Here is a 24,772-nt window from a genome sequence, read left to right as displayed (position 1 = left end):
GTTTTACAGTACTCTAAAGTTAAATAAAATTTCATGACCTAAATGTCACATTTCGCTCTGGAATTCACCATCATGATGGATGGAGCACGTGTTTTATGAATTAAAGTAAATATAAAGTATACGTAGTATTTGAGGGTAATTTTAGAGGTTATTTAACTTTATTGTATCTTCTGAGTTATCGACATTTTTTTCTTCTCTAGATCGTTTCATTTTTCTCATCCGTGCTTCATTTCTTAGAGCTTAGTACTCCAGCTTCTAGCACATAATTAAACTTACGTTTTTAAATATATCCATCAGGGCGTACGTTTTTCAATATATCTGCCAGAGTGTACTTTTACATTTCTGTTATACTGTAGCTGTGCAATGATTCAGCAACAATCTTCCGGATAACAACCTTCCCGATAAAACTTTTCCTGATACAAGACCATTTTTATCAGTGGCGGATGTAGAAAAGTATTGGGGGAGAGGTTTTTCTTATTAATGTTTAGTTTTTCTAAAAATTCCTAAATTTTTATTTGAGGACAACTTAAAGTTTATGAGTAAAAGCATAGCTAATATTTAGTTTGTTTTAAAAATTCCGTAATTTTGGAGTACAAACTTCAGTCCGAAAGATATCCCCACCCTAACTCCCTCCGCAAATTCGTCACTGCGGGTAATTAGTAATAAAAACAATTCAAAAACGGTAAGAAAGGAAATCGTCCAGGACTCTCAGTACACGCACTATCTCTACATTCACAGATGGAATTAAGAAAAACTTTTGTCAAAATGGTGGAATGTGGGGTTGAATCCCGGACTTCCCGATAGAAGCGCAAAAGCTAGCCACTCACTCTTGTCTGTTGTGCAGTTGTGCTTAACTTAAATGTATTCTTTCTTCTATGGCATATGGAATCCGAATGTTCAAGCCCACGTTCACAAAAGCTCTCCATTGACTTTTATCCTTACCCAATTCGATCCAGTTTCTACTCTGTATTCCTATTTCTGCGAGATCCATCTTAATATTGTCCTCCCATCTGCGCCTAGGTCTTCCTAATGGACGTTTTCCAATTAATTTATAAGCGGATTTCCAGTTAAAACTTTGAAAGCGTTCCTACCTTCTTCCATTTTGGCTACATGACCTGCCTACCTGAGCCCACTAGACCTGATGACCCTAACGATGTTTGGTAAATCATATAAATTATTCAGTTCTTCATTATGAAGTTTCTGCCATTCCCTTTCCTCTTGGGTTCAAATATTCGTCTCAGGATTTTATTCTCAAATATTTTCAGTCTGCGTTCTTCCCTCAGCGTAAGCGACCATCTTTCACAACCATAAAGTCAACAGGCATGATTGTCATTTTGTATATTTTAAGCTTTAAATTTCTCGACAGAATTCGCGACGACAAAATATTTTGAACTGAATAATAACACGAATTTTCTGATTTCAGTCAACACGTAATTTCTTCGTGGGTATGATTTTTATTTGGTAATATTGATCCTAGATATTTGAAAATATCTACTTTGTCGAAAGTATTATTTGATAGTTTAACGCATTCATAATTTGCCGTATTATGATCCCCACTAACTTCCAGTATTTAGTTTTCTCTGTGTTTACTTCTAAATCAATGTCGCTGCAAGCGTTTAATAAGGCCTCAGCATTTCTTTCGATTGTTCTATCAGATTTACTTCATCAGCATACGCCATAACCTGGTGAATACCATTCAGCTCTAGGCCGTGGTTGCTATCTTTGATTTTCCTTATAGCGTACTCCGGAACAAATCTGAATAATAATGGCGATAACGCATCTCCTTGTTTCAGGCCATTCTCGACGTGGAATCTCGCATTTTTCTACTCGGACTCTGAGAGTCATTTAAATACATTTTAATTAATCTAACTAGCTTTTTCGATATTCCAAATTTTGTAAAATGTTGTACAATGTTTCCCTCCTAGCCGAGTCGTAAGCCTTTCTAAAATCAATAAATAGTTGATGTACTGATTAATATATTCCATTTCTTTTCGAGTATTTGTCAAATGGTAAGTATCTGGTCGATCCACACTGATAATCTCCAGTAATTTCATCTGCGTATGGGATCAATCTTGTTAATAGAATGTTAAGAGAAATGCCTCAATAATTATTACAGTCAGTTTTGTCACCTTTCTTGTGAATTGGAACAGTGATTGATTCTTTCCACTTTTCCACTCTTCTTAAATGTACTCCATAGTTTTTCTTTCTTGTGTATATATATATATATACAGGGTGTATCAAAAAGATTCATCTACTTTGGCAAGTCTGTATTTCTGAAACTAATAAACATATACAAATAGTTTTTGTTTTGCATGACAGTGAAACTCAAAAAGTTTTTATTGCACCTGTTAATAGGTGTTCAATGTGCCCTCCGTGAGATGCACGGCATATGTCCATGCGGTATTCAAATTCGTCCCAAACTGCAGCTAGCATGTCTTCAGTTACAGCTTCCACAGCTGCCGTTATGCGATGTCGCAGTTCATTCAATGTGCTTGGTAACGGAGGCACATAAACGGAGTATTTTATAAACCCCCACAAGAAATAATCACATACAGTAAGGTCAGGTGACCTTGGAGGCCAGTAATGTAACGCTGCATCATTTGGTCCAGTGCGACCGATCCATCGTTTGGAATCGTTTGATTTAAAAATCCCCGCACTTTCTCATGCGTGTGGCGGTGCCCCATCCTGTTGGTAGATGAAATCATTCGAATCAGTCTCCAACTGTGGGAAAAGATAGTACTCAAGCATATCAAGGTAGGTTATCCCCGTCACAGTGTTCTCGGCAAAGAAGAATGGACCGTACATCTTTTTTCGGGAAACTGCACAAAACACATTAACTTTTGGCGAGTCCCTCTCATGTTGTACAACTTCATGTGGGTGTTCCGTTCCCTATATTCGCACATTATGGCGGTTCACATTTCCATTCAAATGGCGTGTTGCCTCGTTACTAAACACTAAGCGTTGAACAAAACTGTCGTCCTCTGCAATTTTGCCAAGAATGAAATTACAAAACTCCATACGTCGTTCTTTGTCACCTTCACAAAGAGCTTCCAGTAGCTGAATTCTGTATGGTTTCATGTGTAAACGACGACGCTACACACGCCAGACGGACATCGAGGGCATGTTGAGTTGTCGAGCTGCACGACGAACGGATTTCTGCGGACTGCGTGTAAAATATTGACGGACGCGCTCCACGTCTGCGTCGGGCACTCGAGGACGTCCCGATGATTTTTTCTTACACAAACAACCTGTTGTTCGGAATTGTTCATGCCATCGTCTAATGCTCTGTGCAGTAGGAGGATCCACACCATACTTAGTACGAAAGTCACGCTGAACAGTTATCACTGACTTGCACTCCGCAAAACGTAGTACACAAAACGCGTTCTGTTGTCCAGATGCCATTTTAACCAGAACCGTAGTGGGCGTTCACTCAAGCACACTGCTTCTACCTAGCGGAAACCATATACAACTCGAGATGTTCCTCTTTCCAACAGTACGTTGTTCACTCACATCTCTGAAAAGACAGAATAGATGTTATTGTTTAAAACCGGATGATTCTTTTTTGATACACGCTGTATATACAGGTATATATATATATATATATATATATATATATATATATATATATATATATAGAGAGAGAGAGAGAGAGAGAGAGAGAGATGCAAGGGCTCGGAAAAAAACCGGCTTTTTTGGAAAAAAAACTCTGTTTTTTCTGCTTCGCTTTTTTGCTTGGGAAATTTTGGGCTTTTTTCAAAATTCTGCTTTAAATTGATAAAGCAGACTTTGTTTCGCTTCTCTATAACACAAAAAGTCATTTAATTAGTGGTTGATGCCGATAATAATATAAAACTTCGAAAATAAACCATGAATTTCGAAAAGATATTTCAAACAATTTTACTTCAACATTTTTACATTATGAATTCCAAAGGATTATCCAATGTATATAATAAAAAAATTTTTAACCTCCTATATACAATAGCAAGCAGAGTTGGCAAGAACCATGGTTGTTTCTGAAAATGCCAAAAACCCGTTTTTTTGGGCGGAGTTTAAACCAGGTTTTTTTGGGTTTAAACCAGGTTTTTTTATTTAGATATTTTGCTTTATTTATTTATATTACATATTGATAGAAATAAGTTTGTTTCGCCTTGGTGTTATTATGCAACAATGGGATTATGCTGGAAGAGGTCCCATAAGCTTAAAGAAGTCCGGTCAGTAAATTTCTGAAATTGAGAAACTGCCGCCCTAACTATCGGGAAAATCCCGTCATTATTTTAAATGTAAAACAATAACGGGAAAAATCCTGTTATTGCTTTCCATGTAAAATTTACAGGTCAACGTATGATAATCAGTACGCTAAAACTGAGGTATTAAATTACAAATTTAGTATGTAGATACCATTGAAAGTCCAATCCAAGCTAATGTTGGAAGCTACGTAGGCAATCGATAAATTTTCCCAATTTCTATCAGTATATTTAAGCAACCTTGGCTTCTTTATAAAACGACAGGCATGCAGAAATATATAATTTGGTTTCGTTTCGTACGTTTAGGCGTAACATCCTTACGTAATACCGAAGTTATCAAGGAGAAGACTTTCGCTTAAAGTGACATCCGAACCGCTACTTGGTTTACACATGAAAGAAGGGTTGTGGTTCGACCGAGAATTGAACATGGGACACCTTGATTAAAAGGTGAAAAAGAAATAAGACTAATGCAGATGGTTTGACATGTGGAAACGTCACCACGAAGTTTGCATTTTTGTTCTTTTTATTTTTTTGGTTTAAACCAGTTATTAAAAAAAAAAAAAAAAACAGCTGGTGTAAACGAGCCAACCCTAAAAGTAAAAACTTCTTTTTTTAAAATAAAAATATACAAATAACTACCAAAATTGTATGTAGTATTTTTACTCCAAAATATTCCATACCCTCTTTTTAAAACAAAATAAAATTAAAATAAAAGAAATACGTAGATTTATATGATACACTTACAGGCTGGACATCTAGAGCTTTTGGTTCTATATATTCTTGAAATTCTTGAAATTCTAGTTAAGTTTTATACAACCACCATCACGGTTTACCCAATCCTCAAATTTTCGGAATTTTTAACAAGAGGGATTCAACATATCATTACGGACCCCCTCTACCAAAAAAAAAAAAAAAAAAAGGACTACGAAATATATTTAAACTAAATACAACTGCACAACAAACATGACTGAGTGGTTAGCTTTTGCGCTTCTGTCGGGAAGTCCGGGATTCAACCCAGCATTCGACCATTCTGACAAAGCTTTTCTTCATTCCACCTGTGAATGTAGAAATAGTACGTGTACTGGCCGACTAGGAGTGTAGGAGTTGGCCGATTTCCTTTCTTATTGTTTTTAAATTGTTATTATTACTAACTAGCAGCGTTCACCCCGCTTCGCTGCGGTCACCCCGGAACGCAATAAACTTTGTTACTTAGATAATTTTTACTTTTTCGCTTTCAAGTGATATGATAAAAACCATAGAAGATTGCAGTAAATGTTAACATTATGTCGCCTGTCATTTATGTTAACCCGCCGAGTGACACGGTCATGCGGGTGGCATATAAATACGTTTATTTTTACCTATGATGAACTAACAAAGGATTTGTACGTTATGGACACTTGAATGGTCAATTATCTCAAGACACTGGTAATTAAAAATTAAAGTGATATGATAAAAACCATCTAGGGTCCAAATCCTAATAACCCCCCAAAAATGAAAGAAATTGGTTCAGCCGTATTAGCGTGATGAGGGAACAAAGGATTTGTGCGTTCTCTTTTATATATAAGATTACCAGCAGTGACGGTTTTGCAAAGGTTAGGAAGTCGGTCTTTCGGACTGAAGCCTGTTCCCCAAAGTTGCGGAATGTCTGAAACGAACGAAATATCTATTAGTTATGCCTTTACTCATAAACTTTAAGCTCCCGTCAAATAAAAATTACGAATGTTTAGAAAAACTAAACATTAGTAAGAAAAACCCCTCCCAAAATACTTTTCTAAATTCGCCACTGATTCTCAGTATAAAATGATCTTCAAGATTGTATCCGGAAGAATTGCTAAACATATAAACGAAACGAAATATTAATTATGCCTGTACTCATAAACTTCAAGCACCTCCCAAATAAAATTAGAACTTTTTAGAAAACGAAACAATCAGAGAAAGCCCTCCCAAAGTACTTTTCTAAATCCGCTACTGATTATTTGTATAAATTGGTATTCAAGGTTCTATCCGAGAAATTATTGCTAAATCATTGCACAACTACAGTATAACAGAAATGTGGAAGTACGGTTTGACGGACATATTGAAAAACGTATGCTTTGACGGATATATAGAAAAACGTAAGTTTAACTTTTGTGCTAGAAGCTAGAGTACTAAACTCTTAGAAATGAAACACGGATGACAAACTAAAATGATCTAGAGAACTAAAAAAATGTCGATAACTCAGAAGTTAAAATAAAGTTAAATAGCCTGTAAAATTGCCCTCAAATACTACATTCTTCATGTTAGCTTTAATTCGTAAAACATGTGCTCCATCCATTTTGATGGTGAATTACAGAGCTAAATATGGCATTTAGGTCATGGAATTCTTATCTAACTATAGAATATACTATAAGAAAGCTATTTAGATAGAAAAATCATGAAAATGAAAAAAGCCAAAATTTCCAAAATTCTCGTTTTTTTCCCAAAAAAGCCGGCTTTTTTGCATCTCTAAATATATATATATATAAACGTAGCTATATGTTGAATTCCTCTTGTTAAAATTCAGAAACCTTCAGGACTGGGTACACCGTGATGGTGGTTATATATTCTAGAGCCTAGGAAACCACACGCTCAGATGAACAGTCTATTACGCATATGATACATGAACAGAAAATTCGGTACTTTCCCGATTCTGAACAAGCTTAAGGAACAGTCAGTGCATTACAGAATTCGGAACATTACCGATTTTGCAGGTCCGAAGCACCTGATAGGTAGTAACAGATTATTACGTATGTGATCAGTGAATGAAAAATTTGTTCGAAATATTCATACAATGTATATGAAAGTTAAAACTTAATTGAAAGATTTCAAGATTGTACAGAACCACCCGAAACGGAGCTCTTGATGTGGAGCCTTTAAGAGTATTATATAAATGTATTTCTCTCATGTTTTACTTTATTATGTTTCAAAAAGAGGGTGTGTGATATTTTAAAGTAAAAATACTACATATAATTTTGCTAGTTATTTGTGTGTATATTTTTAAAAAGTACTTAGTTTTGTATATAAGAGGTTAAAAAATTATTAAATATATTGGTTAATCCTTCGGAATTCATAATGTAAATATGTTTAGAATTAAAAAAGAAATCATTTCGAAATTCATAGTTTATTTTAGAGGTTTAAAATTTATATTTTACAGAATATTAAAATATAATTGTTTACTAATATACATTACTAGCAGCGTTCACCCCGCTTCGCTGGGGTCACCCCGGAACGCAATAAACTTTGTTACTTAGATAATTTTTACTTTTTCGCTTTCAAGTGATATGATAAAAACCATAGAAGATTGCAGTAAATGTTAACATTATATCGCCTGTCATTTATGTTAACCCGCCGAGTGACACGGTCATGTGGGTTGCATATAAATACGGTTAGATTTAGCTATGATGAGCTAACAAAGGATTTCTACGTTATGGACACTTGAATGGTCAATTATCTCAAGACACTGGTAATTGAAAATTAAAGTGATATGATAAAAACCATCTAGGGTCCAAATCTTAATAACCCCCCAAAAATGAAAGAAATTGGTTCAGCCGTATTAGCGTGATGAGCTAACAAAGGATTTGTACATTCTCTTTTATATATATAGATTGTGATAAGCTTTGCAACAGCATTTTCAAACTTTCGCCGAGATTACAGAAAAAAGATCTCCTCCAGTTCCTTACCAGAGGGTAGCGTTCCCAAAACTGATGCAACGTTCCCTCTTGGTACTGCCATACTGATGCGTTGTAGTAGAAAAGAGGTTGCTCTAGTGTCTTCTGACGATAAATAAATGCGGTGACCGATTTCTTTTATAAAGTTAAGACCTTCGGGACCCCATGAACCACCTGATTCGATAGCTATAGCGACAAAATTAGAGGTTTTATATTATTATCTGCATCAAACACTAATTAAATGAGTTTTTGTGTTGTAGAGAAGCGAAACAAAGTCTGCTTTTTCAATTTAAAGCAATATTTTGAAAAAAAAAAAAAAAAAAAAAGCCCAAAATTTCCCAAGCAAAAAGTCGAAGCAGAAAAAAAGATTTTTTTTAAAAAAAAAAAAGCCGGTTTCTTTCCGAGCCCTTGCATCTCTAACCTTAGAATATGCATTATAACAAAAGTAACGTGATTTAAAAATATATATATATATATATATATATATATATATATATATATATATCAAACGGTTCAGCTGTTGTTTCGCTTTTCGATTACGAAAAAAAAAATATATTTGCAGGTACAGATATTAACTAGCGTCTTTCTTCACATGTTGTTATAGATAATATTCTTCATCTCTTCCCCTCCTTGCAGGTTCTGGATTCAGTTCCCGGTTGGGACACTCGGTCAAAAAAATGTAGAAGTTCTTTCAGGCCAGTCATCCTGACTGAGGTTTTCCTAGGTTTTCCTCGTTCATACCAGGCAGATGCCGGGATGATGCCTAACATACAGGTCCCAGGTTGCTTCCTTCCTTCCCCAGTCGTTTCTTCCTTCCCTTTCCTCGGATAGTGTGATCGCCGAGGGATGTTGTCCTACATACGTGATGGGTTAATGTGGCCATAGATGCCGAAAGCCTAGAAATCTAAATCTAAATCCTGGGCCGCGGTGGCTCAGTGGCAGAGCGTTCACCTCTGGTGCTTGGGGTCGCGGGTTCGATCCCAGCCCCCGCCAAGTGAACTTTGTGGTGGACAAACACCGTGTGCGTGGGTTTTCTCGGGGTTCTCCCGTTTCCTCCCAATTTCTTTATTCAAACATTTCATTCATTACTCATCATCACCGTCTCCTTTAGCCTAACCGGCATAACCGTGGGACGTAAAACTCAAAAATTTCATTTCATTTTTTAAATCCAAATCCTAATCTTCTCCTTCTTGCGTTCCATTTCTCTTCTTCGATAGTGACTGTAAGGGAATAATACAAACACGTCAAAAACCTTAAGACGTTATCTCCTCTAAGGAACTAAGATTTTTTAAAATTCAAGATTAGTGTTTTAAAGCAGCGAGGCTATATAAGACGTGGATCTACAGTTTAAGGTGGTATCCGAAACAGCGTAGTACGTTCAGTGCTCTTCCACCAGAAAATGCAACTCTATGCCATGTGCCATAAAAGTATGCGCGCAAGCTACTAAACCAGCAAGGAGGGTATTGAACTCACCTAAGCACTTTATTTTATTTTTATTTATTTATTTTTGAATCTTGTCCGAAAAATTTTCAACGGCGACTTGTCGTCTTCTCAATATAAATGTTTTACGGAACTTTTACGTTCCTATGTAGATTTACATGACCAATGTTTTATACTAGAAGAAATACATATGAGTTATTGTTAATCCGAACAAGGAACTCAAATTCGAGTCTGAAAACTGGGAGTTTGAATATGTAATTGAATTTCATCATCAACATTTTAATATTCAAATAAAAATCATTATGAACTCAATGTGTCACATAAAATTACTAAAGTTTAAAACAAAAGCCAAAATTATATCTGTTATTCATTTTGTAAGCTAAACACACCCGTCAGAATCCTGAAAAGATATAGGAACAAAAATCAAAATTGTCATCATTTAGTTACTACCCGAAACTTCAACAAACCACGAGAAGACCTGACAGTACAAACAATAAAAAATTTAAAAATAATCTCAATCCAGCAAACAAAGAATTAAAATAAACAAGAAACAAAGAGGCAAAACTCCATTTTAAAAAAAAAATCACAGTGTCAATGTGCTGCTTAATAGTAAGTTAATTAGTTATTTATTATATAATGTAAATATCTATGTCGTTAGTAATTGCATGGCTTGTTAAAGAAGGTGTAAAATAATTTCTTATCGGGCGTATGGAACGCATCCTAATAAATGGGAGTAATCATCTAGTAGAACAGAAATTGAAAATCACACTATTAGGTAAGTAATTCAATTTATGAAGGGTGCAATAATAAAAATTTAATGTACAAGTAACGTTTAACGTAAATTCAAAATTATAACTGCACCTTCACGAAGTGTCTGTTAGAATTGAACAAAATTTCTACAGACTAGAAAAAGTTGTATAACTCTTTCTTAGATGATGATGATAATAAGAAGAATAAGAATAATAATAATAACCTTCCACGTTAGTAGAAAGACTGTCAAAAGAAAATTGAAATGCAAGAAATTTACATGATCATTTCATCAAGTTTCTGACCTCACAATTGTTCACCGTAAAGATGGAATAGTGTAAGATGAAATTCTGAGAAATTAAATGAGTCACGTGAGAGTTGCCCAGGTGTGTGTCAAAGATTATCGAAACAGTAAAAATATTAAATAATATGTTAAAGAATAGGTTTACGAATTACAGGCAACTTATATTACTATTGATAGTATTGTATATTTGCTTTGATAGTCATAGTTGTATCACTTATTTTTGTATTTCAGAATTAAGTAGAGAACACGTAATTTGACGATAAGGAAAATTGTGAAACTGCAACAATGGGGAAACGACAGCATCAAAAGGACAAAATGTAAGTGACGAAGAATTAATACTAAAACACTACATTAATCGTAAATTAATTTGAATATCCTGATAACTGTTATTTTTTTTTAACAAAGTCTTCATTAAATATAAGACTTATTCCACTTTGAGATATTTAGATTTAGGAGTAAGATAGTTAAATAGTACTTGCAGTTCAAATGGGTAGAGAAATGTATCTCTTAATCATATTGCCGTCTAAGTGATTAAGACAAGTGGTTCCTTAATACAGTGTTTTTTGGGCGTAGAGCACATTTTAATAGTTAAGTAGAATTAGTACTCAACCGTGTTGCAGGAAGAAGGAGCAATTCTTTGAGATACTTAGACTTTAATTGAAAGCTTCATTGGGTGAGGCCGCTGTCTTTCTAAGAGGTTTCTTTAAATTTTAAAGCGATTTGTGGTCCTAAAATCAATCACTAAATTAATAATTTCCTCCTATATTCAACGGAGTTAAGTATAATTGCTGTTTTCTCTTAAATATATCGTCCGTTAGCATCTTCTTGTATAGAAATATTACAAGTTTTAGAATCGTGATAAGAGCAGCTCTGTAATGTAGGCAGAAAGTTACATGCCTTCCCAATCAATACGAAGAACATTAAGGAAAAAATATGGACATTTATTCCTGTATAAAAATTAGGAGCGACCGAACAAAAATTCTAATTATTTTAATACGGAGTTTGCAACCATGATTGATGTCTATGAGAGATATGGCCCGTCAGGATGTTTGATGTTACCGTCTGTTTATGTTTATTTGGCTGTTTCTCGTATCAGCCTGTGCTTCAGAGAACAGCGTTTTAAAACACTTGCCCTTACGTACAAAGTAATCACACTTCAAATGTGACGGAAAAAGTGTACTTCCTTGCGGCCGGCGGACAAAGAGAGAAGAGAAAAGGAGGTGGGCGGGAGGATGAATCTGCGGAGGTTCGGCGCGCTCCACATAATGAAGGTGAGCGGAGGAGGAAAGACGTGGTAATCGGGGGAGAAAGAATGGCCCATATCGTTTCAAGGGCAACATAGATTAACAGTAGGTTATGGAAGAGTGGTTGTTTTCTTTACGACGTTCATATATAAAATATTATAAAAAACATATACTTACTTAATGTACTTTAGGATTTCGGAATTTAATAAGAGGGGATGTAAGTCCTTTGTTTTCTTTCTTTCTTTGCAAGCATTTTGAGAATGAATGAATATTCTTAACTACATTTTAAATTGATTTTCCTCTGAAATGCTGTTGTGAAAGCAAGCATGTGAAGCCACAGAAAAATATGAAAGTGCCATTCTGGTAATTCAAATAATTATAAAATACTGTTAAGTAGAGAAAAGTCAATTCTGAAGTCATGTAGGGTAGGTTTAAGGCGAAGAACTCTCACGGAAGTTCAGTAACTTCGGTCCTCGCCAGACTAGAGAAATTTCACGCATATTTCGGAGCTTTTCCGTAGATATACGGTTACAAACACGTTTTCCGCTTGGGATACCAGGGTGTGATTTACCGTAGAAGCGTGTATGATTCAGGTTTATCGTTAAACTGTAGGTCAACGTCTTTGTGTTGAAAATGAATAGTCGAATGAATTCTCATTTTGTTTTACAAACGACCGAAATTGAATAAATACTTGAATTTCAATGCATCATGAAAATATTATCGTATCCCTAGTGTACAAGTTAATAAATATAAATATACAAGAAATGAGGCTAGAGCCGTCCTATTTCAAGTGTGCCCCTCTTGACGCTGCTGTCGATGTGTATTTTCCCGTACTTCCTTCAAAAGAGGAGGGACAAGTTGCTGTGGCTAGATCTTTCAATATTTGGATGCAGACAGGGTTGCCATTCCGAATTATTTCCCGGCTTCACTGTGCTCTGTCTTCTTAGCCATTCTAAGTAGCCTATGATCTTCACTCGTCAAGACCGAAGGACTGAATGACAAATTGGCAACGCAGCCGAGGTCATTTACTTCTTTCTCCAAAGCAAAGGGAAGGTTTCCTCCATAAGAAGACGGCAGGAGTGGGACCGAAGCATGTTTTACATATTTCCCGAGGGCACGCTTGAAATAGAAAGGCTCTTGTTAATTACTCTAGTAACAAGTCTCTAGTTACTTAGTTTTTATTTATTTATTTATTTATTTATTTATTTTTTATTTCGTTTCGAATTGCACTGTTAATGGATATGTAACCAAATTATTTTTACAGAAGCAGTTTTAAAATTCATGTTGAAGAAATAGTTTGAGCAGTGTTAGCAACATCAGTTATTTCTCACTTCTTGAATAGCTAGAATTCTTTCTGCTGAGTAAAGTATGTAAAACTAGGTTAAGCAATTCTGTATATAGGACATATACCAGTACTGTATATATGGTTATGCAATGTTAAATATGTTATTTTCCCCCCGCAATATTTGTACCTCACATCAGAATTTAAAGAATGCCTTCAAAGCGAAAAATCACTAGAGGCTCCGAAGGCGAGGATTGATTTTTGCAGACAAGAGGTACAAAGCTGGTTTCTCTGCAAATGTCGATGTGACTTCCCTCGTGTAGAACTCTGGAGCCGTTACTGAGGATAGTGTTATAGTTACAATAATTGTGACCAGTTGTTTTAATTTATTCTAAATGTTGAGTGTAAAAAAGGAGACACTTCAGGTTCCCGGTATCCTTATAAAGAAAACTAGAATTAATATAGTGGTTATTATATTGGGACAGATAATATTTTGAAAGTTCAGATATACGTATGTCTATGCTAAGTGAACTCGATCAAGCAAACAGAAAATTAAATATCCGAGTGTACGATATGTGGTAAGCATACACATTCGTCGAATATGTGTGATAAAATATGACAAAGAGGTGAGTAGATAAACTTCGAGACTATCCTTTTTCAGAAATTTGAGAATGGCCGTAGAGAAGATTGGAGCAGTTAAGATATTTGTCTTTCTCTGGTTTGAACACAATAAAACTAAGATATGTTTCCAGTTTCTACTCTAAAAATTTGAATTAACAGTAATTCAGTTAAAAAGCTATAACCTATAGATTTGTAAAATTCTTTTTTATCTAGCTGCATTCATATCCAGTCACCAAAAGAAGCCAAGTAAAATGTAGTGTTCATTAAAAAAAAAAAAAAAAAAAAGGCTATATATATATATATATATATATATATATATATATATATATATATATATATAATGTTTATTTTATACTCATTCAATATTTTCTTTGTGATTTGCAGGTACCTCACATGTACAGAGTGGACCACTCTGTACGGAGGTAAAAAGGCAGGTCCACCAACGGGAGAAAATGCCCCGTTCCGAAGATTGCCTTTTTATTGTTGTGCCCTGTCACTTCAACCTTTTGAACATCCCTATTGTGATGAAGATGGAAACATATTTGAGCTGGAACCAATTGTTGCCTTCTTGAAGAAATTCAAGATAAATCCTGTTACAGGAAAGGTTCGTAGTTTGTTTTCCACTATGTTGTTTTATTTGAATTAGAGTATGTATGAAATGTTTTGATATCTCTTACGCGTTTATTTGTTAATGTGTGATGTTGAATTTATTAAAGTGTAAGCTTTACCTTTTTTTTCAGCCCTTGGACCCAAAGTCATTGACTAAATTGAATTTTTTCAAGAATAATGAAGGAAGCTTTCATTGTCCAGTATTGTACAAGACATTTACAAATAACTCTCATATTGTAGCAGTTAAAACCACTGGAAACGTTTTTTCGTATGAGGTGGGTGATTCCGAATCCTTTGTAAATTTACTGAATATTAGAAACATCTAGTAATCGAGTAAAGTATGATAAAATTGACTATTTTGGTTGGACTCGAGGATAGTATAAGAAGTTGGTGATATTGAAATACAATATTATGCATAAAGAAGTAAAGGAAATTTCAGTTTTGTTATACATTACTATGTAAGTGCTTACCAGCTATATGAAAGCCTTAACATTAGAAACATGTAGTCATCTATCTTAATCATTATTAATTAATTAATTAATTAAAAAAAAAAAAACTGAACACAATTTTGCCCTTTTACGTACTCTTTACAGCACTGTTCTTTCTTGTTTTAAGTTATTCGTAGATTCCTCCAACAATCTCTACAATAGTATAATTTGAAATTATGAACAGTGACCACATAATTAAAAACAACCTAAAGATTCAACAGAGAAAGTATTCATGTGTTATATAAACTCAAACAATAAATTGGAGGAATTACGAGACACCTCCTTTTCTTTTGGCTTGTAGAAGAACACAGCTTGGTATTTCGACATATTGTTACAGTTCACACAACACATTAGTATTTATCCAGTAAGTAATAATGAAGTTAAATTTATAGTAATACGTCCCAGGGTTAAAGGAGACGGTTGATTATGAAAGAATTGGTAATGAGAATGTGGGAGGAAACAACAGAGCTCAAAGGAAATCCATGGACACGATGTTGGCCATCACAAACTCATGGCTGGAGATGGAATCATGTACCCTCATACCAGAAGTGAGCGCTCTACCACTGAGCCACCTTGAGTCCTATCCGATAAGTCTTTAGTTTGCTTGTAATTCAGATACTATTTATTATGTCGTGCTAGCAACATAATTTTAGAAGAGAGAAACAGAATTATGCCAATGTAACGTATACGATTACTAATTTAATCGTTATCATCTCATAAGTTCTTGATTATGCTAAGCTACTGGGTCACCTCTGGTATGAGAGGTTTCTGGCTCGATCTCTGGTCATGTAAGTTTGTAATGGATAATAACATGGCCATGTATTTCCTCGGGGTTCTCCCGTTTCGTTCTACATTCGCATTCCATCAATTCTTTTAGAATCTTGCACTTCTTTTAATCACCTAAACAGAATAATCATACGACGTAAAATTTAGTTTTTTATTACACTTTTTAGATGTATGTATTTTTAAATCCCGTTGGATGTGTATATACCTCTTCAATGACTTCGTTATTTCACCATTCTTCATCCTGGATCTTCCATCATTTTGTCTTTCATCCTGCAGTCTATTCTTTGTCTTCCTTGTGACCATTTTGTTATCATTCAAAGTGTAGTAACTTCTTATTGGCTATTGGCATGTTCTTTTATTCTTTCTACATGTCCTTACCAACGTAGCATAAATTCTTCTGTTCTTTCTTGGACGTTCCTTGTTGAGTATATATCTTTTGATAATTTCATTCCTTATACGATCTTTTCTTGTTTGTTCGGGAATACGTCGTAAAAGACTTCATCTCCTTTGCTTCGACTCTACTTCAACCGTTTTTCCGTAGCATAGGTTAGTATGCGTATGAAATATATGTTGAAAGCTGCGCTGGCTGAATGGCAGAGTGCTCACGTCTGGTGCATGGGATCCCTAGGTCGATCCAAACTCCACCAAGTGGGTTTTGTGGTGGACAAACACAGTATGCGTGAGTTTTGTTGGGTTTACCTGTTTTCTTCCACGTTCTTCATTCCACTATTTCGTTCATTATTATCATCATCGTCTTCTTGAACGTCGGAGCATATTCGTGGGACGTTAAACTTTTTAAAAAGTATGTTGCCATTGGTTTTATCTTTATTCTAGTTATACCTTATTATTATGTGGCTTTCTCTTTTCTCAAATTACCCGTTCCCGGCTCCTGGTCTATTTGTAATCTGATAATTTATAAGGGGTGATCAACTGAAGCCGTTCAGTACCCCTGGTGTGAATAGTTGATGATATAGCATTATATTATTGTAATGGTATGTATACTTGTGTCATTAATGTAGTAATTATTGTGAAACGTTTCCTGTCTTTGCAGGAATGAAGTTTGGGATGGTAAATGCCATGGTTTAAACCTTATTCGTGCAAAGATAGAAAACGTTTTACGATGATTAGTACACTAATGCCACTGTATACCACTACAACAATACAATCCTACGTGATAGACTTTCTACCAGAGGTGCCGAACGGGTTTCATTTAATCACTTTTTATATTAATTTCTTCGCTTCATAGTCGAAAACCGATGTGTCCCAATATTTCTCCATATCTCGTCTATCATTAACGTATTCTAGATTCCTAAGGTTTGTATATTTCTCTCTGGAACTCTTTTTCGAGAAGGTCTTTATATTTCTTGACTGCAACTTACTTGTGGAGCAGTATGTTCAGTTTAAAAGCGGTACGTAAGGTATATTCTTGTTTCTGTTGTTCCGTTATACCCATTGTTACAGTAAAAGTTTATTGCATCGGAAGGGAGGAAGGAGAAGGGACGAGGAGAGAGGAATTAGTCCATACTGCTTTTAAATTGAACACACTGTATTTGTATGATTTTCACAGGATCTTTTATTTCTGTTCCATTTACTCTGTTATGATTGTTTCTACTCTAATATTACTTACCTTCTCCTGTTGGATTATTTTTGCTATGTCTGTTTTGATTCAAAAAGACCAAATGTGTTTCTTCTTTCGTGACGTCTATCAGTTCTTCTGCTTTACCTATAGAGTATTCACAGTACCAGATCTCAGCTCCGTTTTAATGCCAGATCGTTCTAATAATCAAACATATATCCAAGACGACTTATAGCTTCCAAAGCAATTTGTGCTATTTCCTGTCACTGCCAAACGTAGGAAACGCTTGACCTGGTTCCGTTCGTTGTGGGAGAAGAGTTTTTTTTTATTATTATTATTTTTTTTTTATTTTATTTTTTTTTAATTAATTAATCTTTAGTTGATTTGTTTGTTTCGTAGTAATTTAAATAAATGGAGATTGGACTTTACACCCGCAGGTTTTTGAGACCAATGCTTAGACATAAACTATCAATCAGTGCATTAGACATAAACATTTTAGTACTTGATTCATCAGTTGAAAAAAATAGTTTCGAAATCCATTTATGTATGCAATTAAATTAACTCATTTATGCAATTTAGAAGATAACAACTTTCGTATATTTCAATCAAATCCAAATCTAGAGCGAAGTATTTTCTATCATATTAGATAATGATATAGTTACATATAACTTATGTAATTTGATGAATAAGTAACTTTCTTTTGAGGGTAATCATCTTAAATTTTAATTGAAAATTTATTCAAAGGGTATTAGAAAGTAAATTTATCAAGTGGCATCCATTTTTTTCCTCCAGGCTGTGGAGCAGTTAAACATTAAATCAAAAAATTGGAAGGATCTCCTTACAGATGAGCCGTTCACAAGGAAGGATTTAATAGAATTGCAAAATCCTGCAAACGTTAACAAATTTAATTTATCGACATTTCATCACCTGAAAAATAATCTGAAAGTTGAAGATCCAGGTAACTTCGTTTTCTTTTCAATAATTTTTGTATTCAATGTGTATAAATATTTACTTAAGTGTTAGATTTTTAATGACGTGGTACTTATAATTTTGACGGTCATTATCCTTAGGTATTAATCAGGTCGTGTCTATGAGCGTTTATATGTTTTATGTGCACTATCACTATTGGAAGTGATTTTTCTTGTTTGGATGTTCTGCTCAAAGACAATTTCTACCTCATGTACTTTAACTAATCTCGATTCATTAAAAAAATGCAGACCATGGGTTAGAGTGGACAGTTTCTTTTCCCTTGAGATTCAAGGAGAACATGGAAGATCGGATATCAACGTGAGAGATGGATGGATTGAAAATTACGCCACCTGCGTTGAGCATTATATTCTTTCATTTCAGTTTTATGTTGTGTTTAGTTTTTCTATTATACTTCTATTGATTTTTGCTTATCTATTTCTGTTTGTTGATATTTTATTGATTGCCATAATTATTGAAATCACTGTCAGCGCGAACATAATAACTTTGAGCCATAATTATATATATATAGGACTGGTGTTGCAAAATTTAAAACCAAAATATAATTTCTACGATATTTAATTACTTGTGAAAGCCAGAACTAATTACAGGGTTCTAGAAATACAAAGTTATATAATCTAAAATCTCAAAGTTAACATTATATATAATTATATGTTATTTTATTTGCTGATGGAATACAATACAATGGAAGCCTAATTGTCGAAATCTTGCCTCAGATGAAGAACCCCAATATTCTAAAATTACGCGATAACAATAAATTTGCTTCAGAACTTTAAATTCTAGTTGCCCTATATTACGAAACGATATTCTGTGTAATAAATTATTTCTTTTTTTTTCTACTGTTTCATGCTATGTTGAAATATATCAGTGAACGGCTTGATGTTGGGAGATCAACATATATTACGTGCGAATAAGTTTTATTTTTGTTGGCTCTGGAAATCACGAGGACAGAATCTTAAAGTAGTAGTACTTATTTCTTGTCGTTTTTAATAAATCGTGTCTATAAAAATTTTGAAAGAACATTCCGGTGACGCGATAAATGAATGCATATATTGCTTAGTGGTGATATGTTACTTAAAGATTCTAATGTTGAAGTATTGACATTGACTTAAGTAAAATAAAAATAATATGAATAAGTAAGAAATACTAAAATAAATAAATAGATATATAAAGAAATGATAGATGAAGTGAATAAATAGTTAAATAAAAGCAACTAGGAGAGAAACAATATAAAATATATGCAGGCAGAGGAAAAAGACTAATATGACCAACGGATAAAATGAAATTGCATTTTTGAGCTAAGTGACACTACTCTGGGTATTTTTTTAAAGCATGTACTGCCGCTACAAGTACTAAGAACAACATAAAATGAAAATACATCGTAAGAAACTAATCCTGTACTAGACATGCATACTACAATCAATTAACCTGATTCTAACTATTAATGTTCTCCACAGTTCTACAAATTACTCACTAGCTAATATAGACATCTACTGTTATATTCAATCAACTAACTACGGAGCGAATATACAGCACGAACTACTATTAAGTTATTCGTACGTTACATTACTAAAAAGCAGTTTACAACGAATTCACTAACAAGCATGAACTTCATTTTAAGGCCATCTATTAAAATAACCTAATCTAAAGTACTTACCTTCAGCATCTGTATTCTCTTCAGCCTACTTCAATCTTTATTCTTCAGGAACTTCAATATCCATTCTTCATGGTTGACTTCAATCTGACTAAACTCTGTTGAAACGTATATCTAAAAGAATAATTAAAGACAGTATTTAATAGAATTGTTATGATAATGCATTATATGATTTTCTTCTATGTGCACTATTATTTGTTTTCTCTAAGGACAATGCATGTGATATTTTTTGTTTTGAAATTATTTCTTTTTCATAATTTAATGACCTTGATTATAAATTTTTTATTACCTTAATATACGAGGTAGCATAGAATTTTGTTATAAGTTAATTCGCTGGGTTAGGTAACATCTTTCTACGAAATTTTGGATGCGTTACATGTTCTTTCAGGACGCTAGTCTGGTAGCGATCTCTTTCGGGCCAAAGTGGTACCTATCAGAGTATTCGTCAGTAGCGTGGCATCATCAAGAACTTTCTGTTGTGTATGAGCTGGATATGTCTCAAGGACTAGGCTTACCATAGAACTGATTAATTATGTCTTCATTAAACTCATAATCAGTTGGATATATTAATTAATGTTCTGTCCATATAAGGGCATTTTGACTTTTTGTAGTACGAAATGTAGTTTCTTTTAGCGTGAAATGTTATTGTGTATTCATAAATGTAACTTGCATAGTATTTCTAGTTAGCATTTATATTCTGTCGTGTCAATGCAACTTACCTTTTTATGCTTTATACTTTGGGTATTTGTCGAAAATACATGATACCATACAACGGAATTCATTGTACTATGAATACAGCTTTAACTTTTTGAAGAAAAATAGAAAAAAAATAAAAAAAATAAACGCTACTTTAGAAAATCATTTATATTTATTATTATTGCTAAGAAATATAATGTACATGCCAATTATAAATCTCCAATTAATAAAGAAACATTTTGCGGACTACAGAAATATATTTTGTTAAGAATAGTGCACTTGCGGGAATATATGAAGTTATATGCCAGTGTAAAAGCTCTTATATTGATAAGCCCAAGAGAAATATCAACCACAAGATCAAAGAACTTGTAGGAGACGCTAAAGATCAGGTTTCTCCGATCTCAGCTCTTTCCAAATACTATCTAGAGATCTCCAACCATAGTATTAAGAGTTTAAAACTATTAGAGAAATTTCACCACACATTGAAAAGAATATGTTTGAATCGTATTATATAAGGACGATTAATCCTGACAAACATTGGAAATTTATTATCAATGGTTTTATTCAAAAATTTAAAATTCATCAAGTTTGAACTGATTTTTTAATTCACATTAGATATAAGTCCAAGGGCATGGTAGTCGAGCAGTTGGTGATCGGGATCATAGGATTATAAAGTTGTAAAATGATCATGGATTATATTCTGTGAGTTGATAGTTTGATACTGGAAAACTGCAAACTGTATTTCGGTTAGTTATTGTGATATTTTAGAGTATGTCAGCAGACTTATAATTAAAGATACCTTATAGAGATATCATAATTAAAGAAGCTTTCTTATTATATCCATAAATATGTGAGTTTAGTGTGTTTATCGTTTTTCATACTTGGATGAAAGCTACAACGGCTTTCGAAAATATTTTCGCTGGAATGAGTACATGGTACTGTCAGGTCATGGGCTTTACATATGGTAAGAAACGTGTTTTTGTATCAAGTCCATTTGGAACATTCTATTTAATATGTTTTTTTATCCACTTGAAGTCAAAATGTCAATTCAGTCTAAAATAAAAACGAAAATCCGGATATTGTCTTTAACTCATCTTTCTGAAGCTTGTTCATCTCACAAACACGTATACTTACAAACAAGAAAGGAAATAAAGGACATTCCCTTACTGTGATATTACACAGAGGATAAATACGAGTTAATTACTGATAGGCTTCTAAATAGTCTTCCCAACGTAAAAGAGGCACTAATAAAAATATTGTTTGGATGTAGGCTCGCATGTGATTATATGAATTTGCTCCAAAAATATGATATATGCGAGTAAAATTAAAAAAAAAAAAAAAAATAAATAAATAAAATAAAATTTTAAAAAAAAGTAGTATTACACAAATACTAACATCTTGTCGTAAGTTAGATATTTTGTAAAGAGAGGACACAAGTAAAAGAACCTTTAAGAATATCGGTTAATTACTTAACACGGTGCTAAATTTCCGGTCTCCAAGTCGCCATTGGGGACCAAATATTTTAATTTCCTCTGTTTTCTTTGCCTTCGAAATGCGAGCAAAAAATGACGATCAAACTCTTTGATATGGATATTGAATTCAGATCTGAAATTTCGTGTTCTGTCTTTTAGTATTACCATAAAAATTGATAACATAAGAATGTTAACGAATTGGAGAAACGACCGGTTTTTAACATACCAATTCCTCTATATTTGCGAATTCAAAGCTACAGAAAGAGCGAAAAAGTGCATGATTGAATAGGAACGTAGTTGTAGTCCAAGCCATGTGGTCTGAGTGAAAAAAACGCTGACTTCAAGAGTGAGAAAGTGTGTGTGTTCAGGAAGCAAACTGGGAGCGTAATGATTAACGCATCAGAACGGTATGCCGAAGATTCGGGGTTGAAGTCCTAGTTCAGTTATGCAATTTTTTGCTCTTCGTGTAACATAGGAATGTTTTTTAAGGTTAATATGGCTCAAAGATGTTCAACATTTATCTAATACAATGTTACTAATTACATGTCTCTTCACCTTAGAATATGAGCAATCCAAGAAAGATCCAAGCGCAAATCTTAAGACAATTAGTCTGGAAGCAAAGGAGACGCTTAGTGAACTTAACAAGGAGTACAAGCCTCCTGAAGCGAAGGAGGTGGAAAAGAAAGTGGCTGATAAGTTTAATGCTGTAAGTACATTTCAAAGTTAAGTGTGAAACTAATTGCTGATAGCTGCTATAGAGTACGTAATGAATAACTCAGATATCGAAATATCTTACATTGTATCCGGAGAACTAAAAATTCTACCAAACGGTTTCGATGTGGCAGGAATAGTACCTAAAATATGCACATCCATGTCATTTTCACAGATTTTATGACTTTAAATTTGTAATTTCGTCTTCAACAGGCAGAGAAGTGAATTAATGGTATAAAAAAAATGCATTATCTTTTTTTACAAACAGGAAGAATATATTAGGAACGTTTAAATAGTGAAAAACCTGTCAATTCGTAACGTATTTTTTCACGAAACCAAGTTCGTTACAGTTTGAGAACTAAAGATTTCGCCCACATTTTCCTCTGGGCGAAGGATTTCACACGAAGATAGGAATCGACTCATATGTTTCTTGTGTTCCAATGAGTAGAAGTCACTGATAAAGATCAGCAAACACCAAAACCGTTTGATAGAATTTTTAATTCTGCAAATACAAGGTAAAATCTTTTATATTTAAATGCAAAAGAAAAGAGAAGAACAACTGTTATTATTATTAATCAATGAAAAAGGTAATGGGGTTATCAGAACAATATCTGTTACATTATTCCTTTTCGCAACCCAGTATTTGTGAAATAATTTTCTACTTATTTTAGTCTTCCAGTGACAATAATTACCTTATCAAAAGATCGTCTCAAATCATATGAAGGAAGGAAAATTTAAAATAATGAAAAATGAAATGTTTAAAATATGCAATATATGTAGTCGACGCCAGCTTTTGTACTCGAGCAGCAAAGACGTCTTCACGGATGACAACATATCTCTAACAAGTCATAAATTTCACATGTGTAGTAGTTTCGTGACACATTATTGCCATCATTATTCGTTACAATATTCCGCTCATGTGTCAGCGGAATATTGCTCATCAGTGGTGTATTGCTTACTTTGACGCCGCCAGAGGTGATAGAGGCATCGACTTTACTAAATGTATTCTAAGTACTTTTTGTTGTACAGTACAACAAAGTTACTGAGACGCTACTTGATAGATTGGTTGGAAGGTTGAATAAGCAATCTTCACGGACATATTTGTTTCGGTTTTATCGTAGTATCCAAGAAAAAAGTCAGGATTAAACATGTGAATTAACATTAACATAACAGCCTTGTTTACTATATCATTTACATCAATCTTCTTCTTCTTCTTCTTCTATTATTATTATTATTATTATGTCACTTTATTATATCATTTTGCTTTAATATGTTTTTTAGGCCCATTATTCTACAGGAGCTGTGGCAGCTGGATTTACATCGACTGTTATGGAACCAGAAACTAGGCATGAAGCTGCAATTGTTGAAGAAGATCTCGTACGGTACGAAAGAGTAAAAAAGAAAGGTAAATTGTAATTGTTAGTTCAACACACCCTTTTTGAAATAATTTTAGTTGTAGAAAACATAAATAGATATTTGATTTTATATTTACAATATTCGTTTTTTTTTTCTTTCTTTCTTCGATTTAATGTAAATTCCATTTTGTGGGCATGTTTGTCTTGATCAAGTCCAAAAGATGGAAATTTTAATTGAACACTTTTTTTTTTTTTTTTAATATATATATTTAAGCGGTACCCTCAATATAAGTTTGATTTAAGAAGCTGACCGACAAAAATGTCAGTCATAAGATACTGTTCTAGTAGCAGTTCCTATCGCATGATAGCTATTATTGTGGCTGTATGATGAATAGTAATGTCAGTGATGATAAATATTGAAATCTGCAAGTATAGATGTTGGTGATCTTGTATGTATATTTTATATCAAAATATTAAGATATAAAAACTCCTTACTAGTGTTGGTGCCTGTAGCATAACTTCAAACTCCTACAGAGCTCTAAAATCCTGTAACTGTGAACTAAGAGGATTATTTTAACGAATGAGTTGGTTACACAGAGGAAACTTGAAATTTTATGTTTGTTGTGGTCGGGTCTGACCACACTGCTGCACTGCACTTACCACCTTTATTGCTTGTGGTGTGATTTCCCACTACGTGGAAATTTTTGCTACAGTTCTCGTTGCCTTGAAATTAATGTTATCATTGTGGATCCTTGTTTCCGTTGGAGATGTTTTTCTTAAATATTGTTTGGAATCTGCTCCGAAAAAAAAAAAAAAAAAAAAAAAAAAAAAAAAAAAAAAAACCGTCGGCAGCAAGCTATAATGTGTGCT

General features: G+C 33.8%; 1 protein-coding gene across 1 annotated transcript in view; it reads left to right on the top strand.

Annotated features, from left to right (window-relative positions):
• The window catches only part of LOC145694730 (RING-type E3 ubiquitin-protein ligase PPIL2), a 70,589-nt gene that overhangs the window by 10,917 nt on the left and 34,900 nt on the right, over window positions 1–24,772 (top strand). Inside the window, exons 2-7 of the mRNA XM_081771299.1 lie at window positions 10,653–10,738; window positions 13,953–14,172; window positions 14,309–14,452; window positions 17,820–17,985; window positions 22,397–22,542; window positions 23,829–23,952. Coding sequence (XP_081627425.1) covers window positions 10,707–10,738; window positions 13,953–14,172; window positions 14,309–14,452; window positions 17,820–17,985; window positions 22,397–22,542; window positions 23,829–23,952 — 832 coding nt within the window. The 5' untranslated portion in view covers window positions 10,653–10,706. The remainder of the gene's footprint in view (window positions 1–10,652; window positions 10,739–13,952; window positions 14,173–14,308; window positions 14,453–17,819; window positions 17,986–22,396; window positions 22,543–23,828; window positions 23,953–24,772) is intronic.

Source organism: Thermobia domestica, chromosome 9 (assembly GCF_964235325.1).
Source record: "Thermobia domestica chromosome 9, izTheDome1.hap1.1, whole genome shotgun sequence".
In the NCBI taxonomy this organism is placed as follows: domain Eukaryota; kingdom Metazoa; phylum Arthropoda; class Insecta; order Zygentoma; family Lepismatidae; genus Thermobia; species Thermobia domestica.
This window is presented reverse-complemented; position numbering and strand designations above follow the sequence as displayed.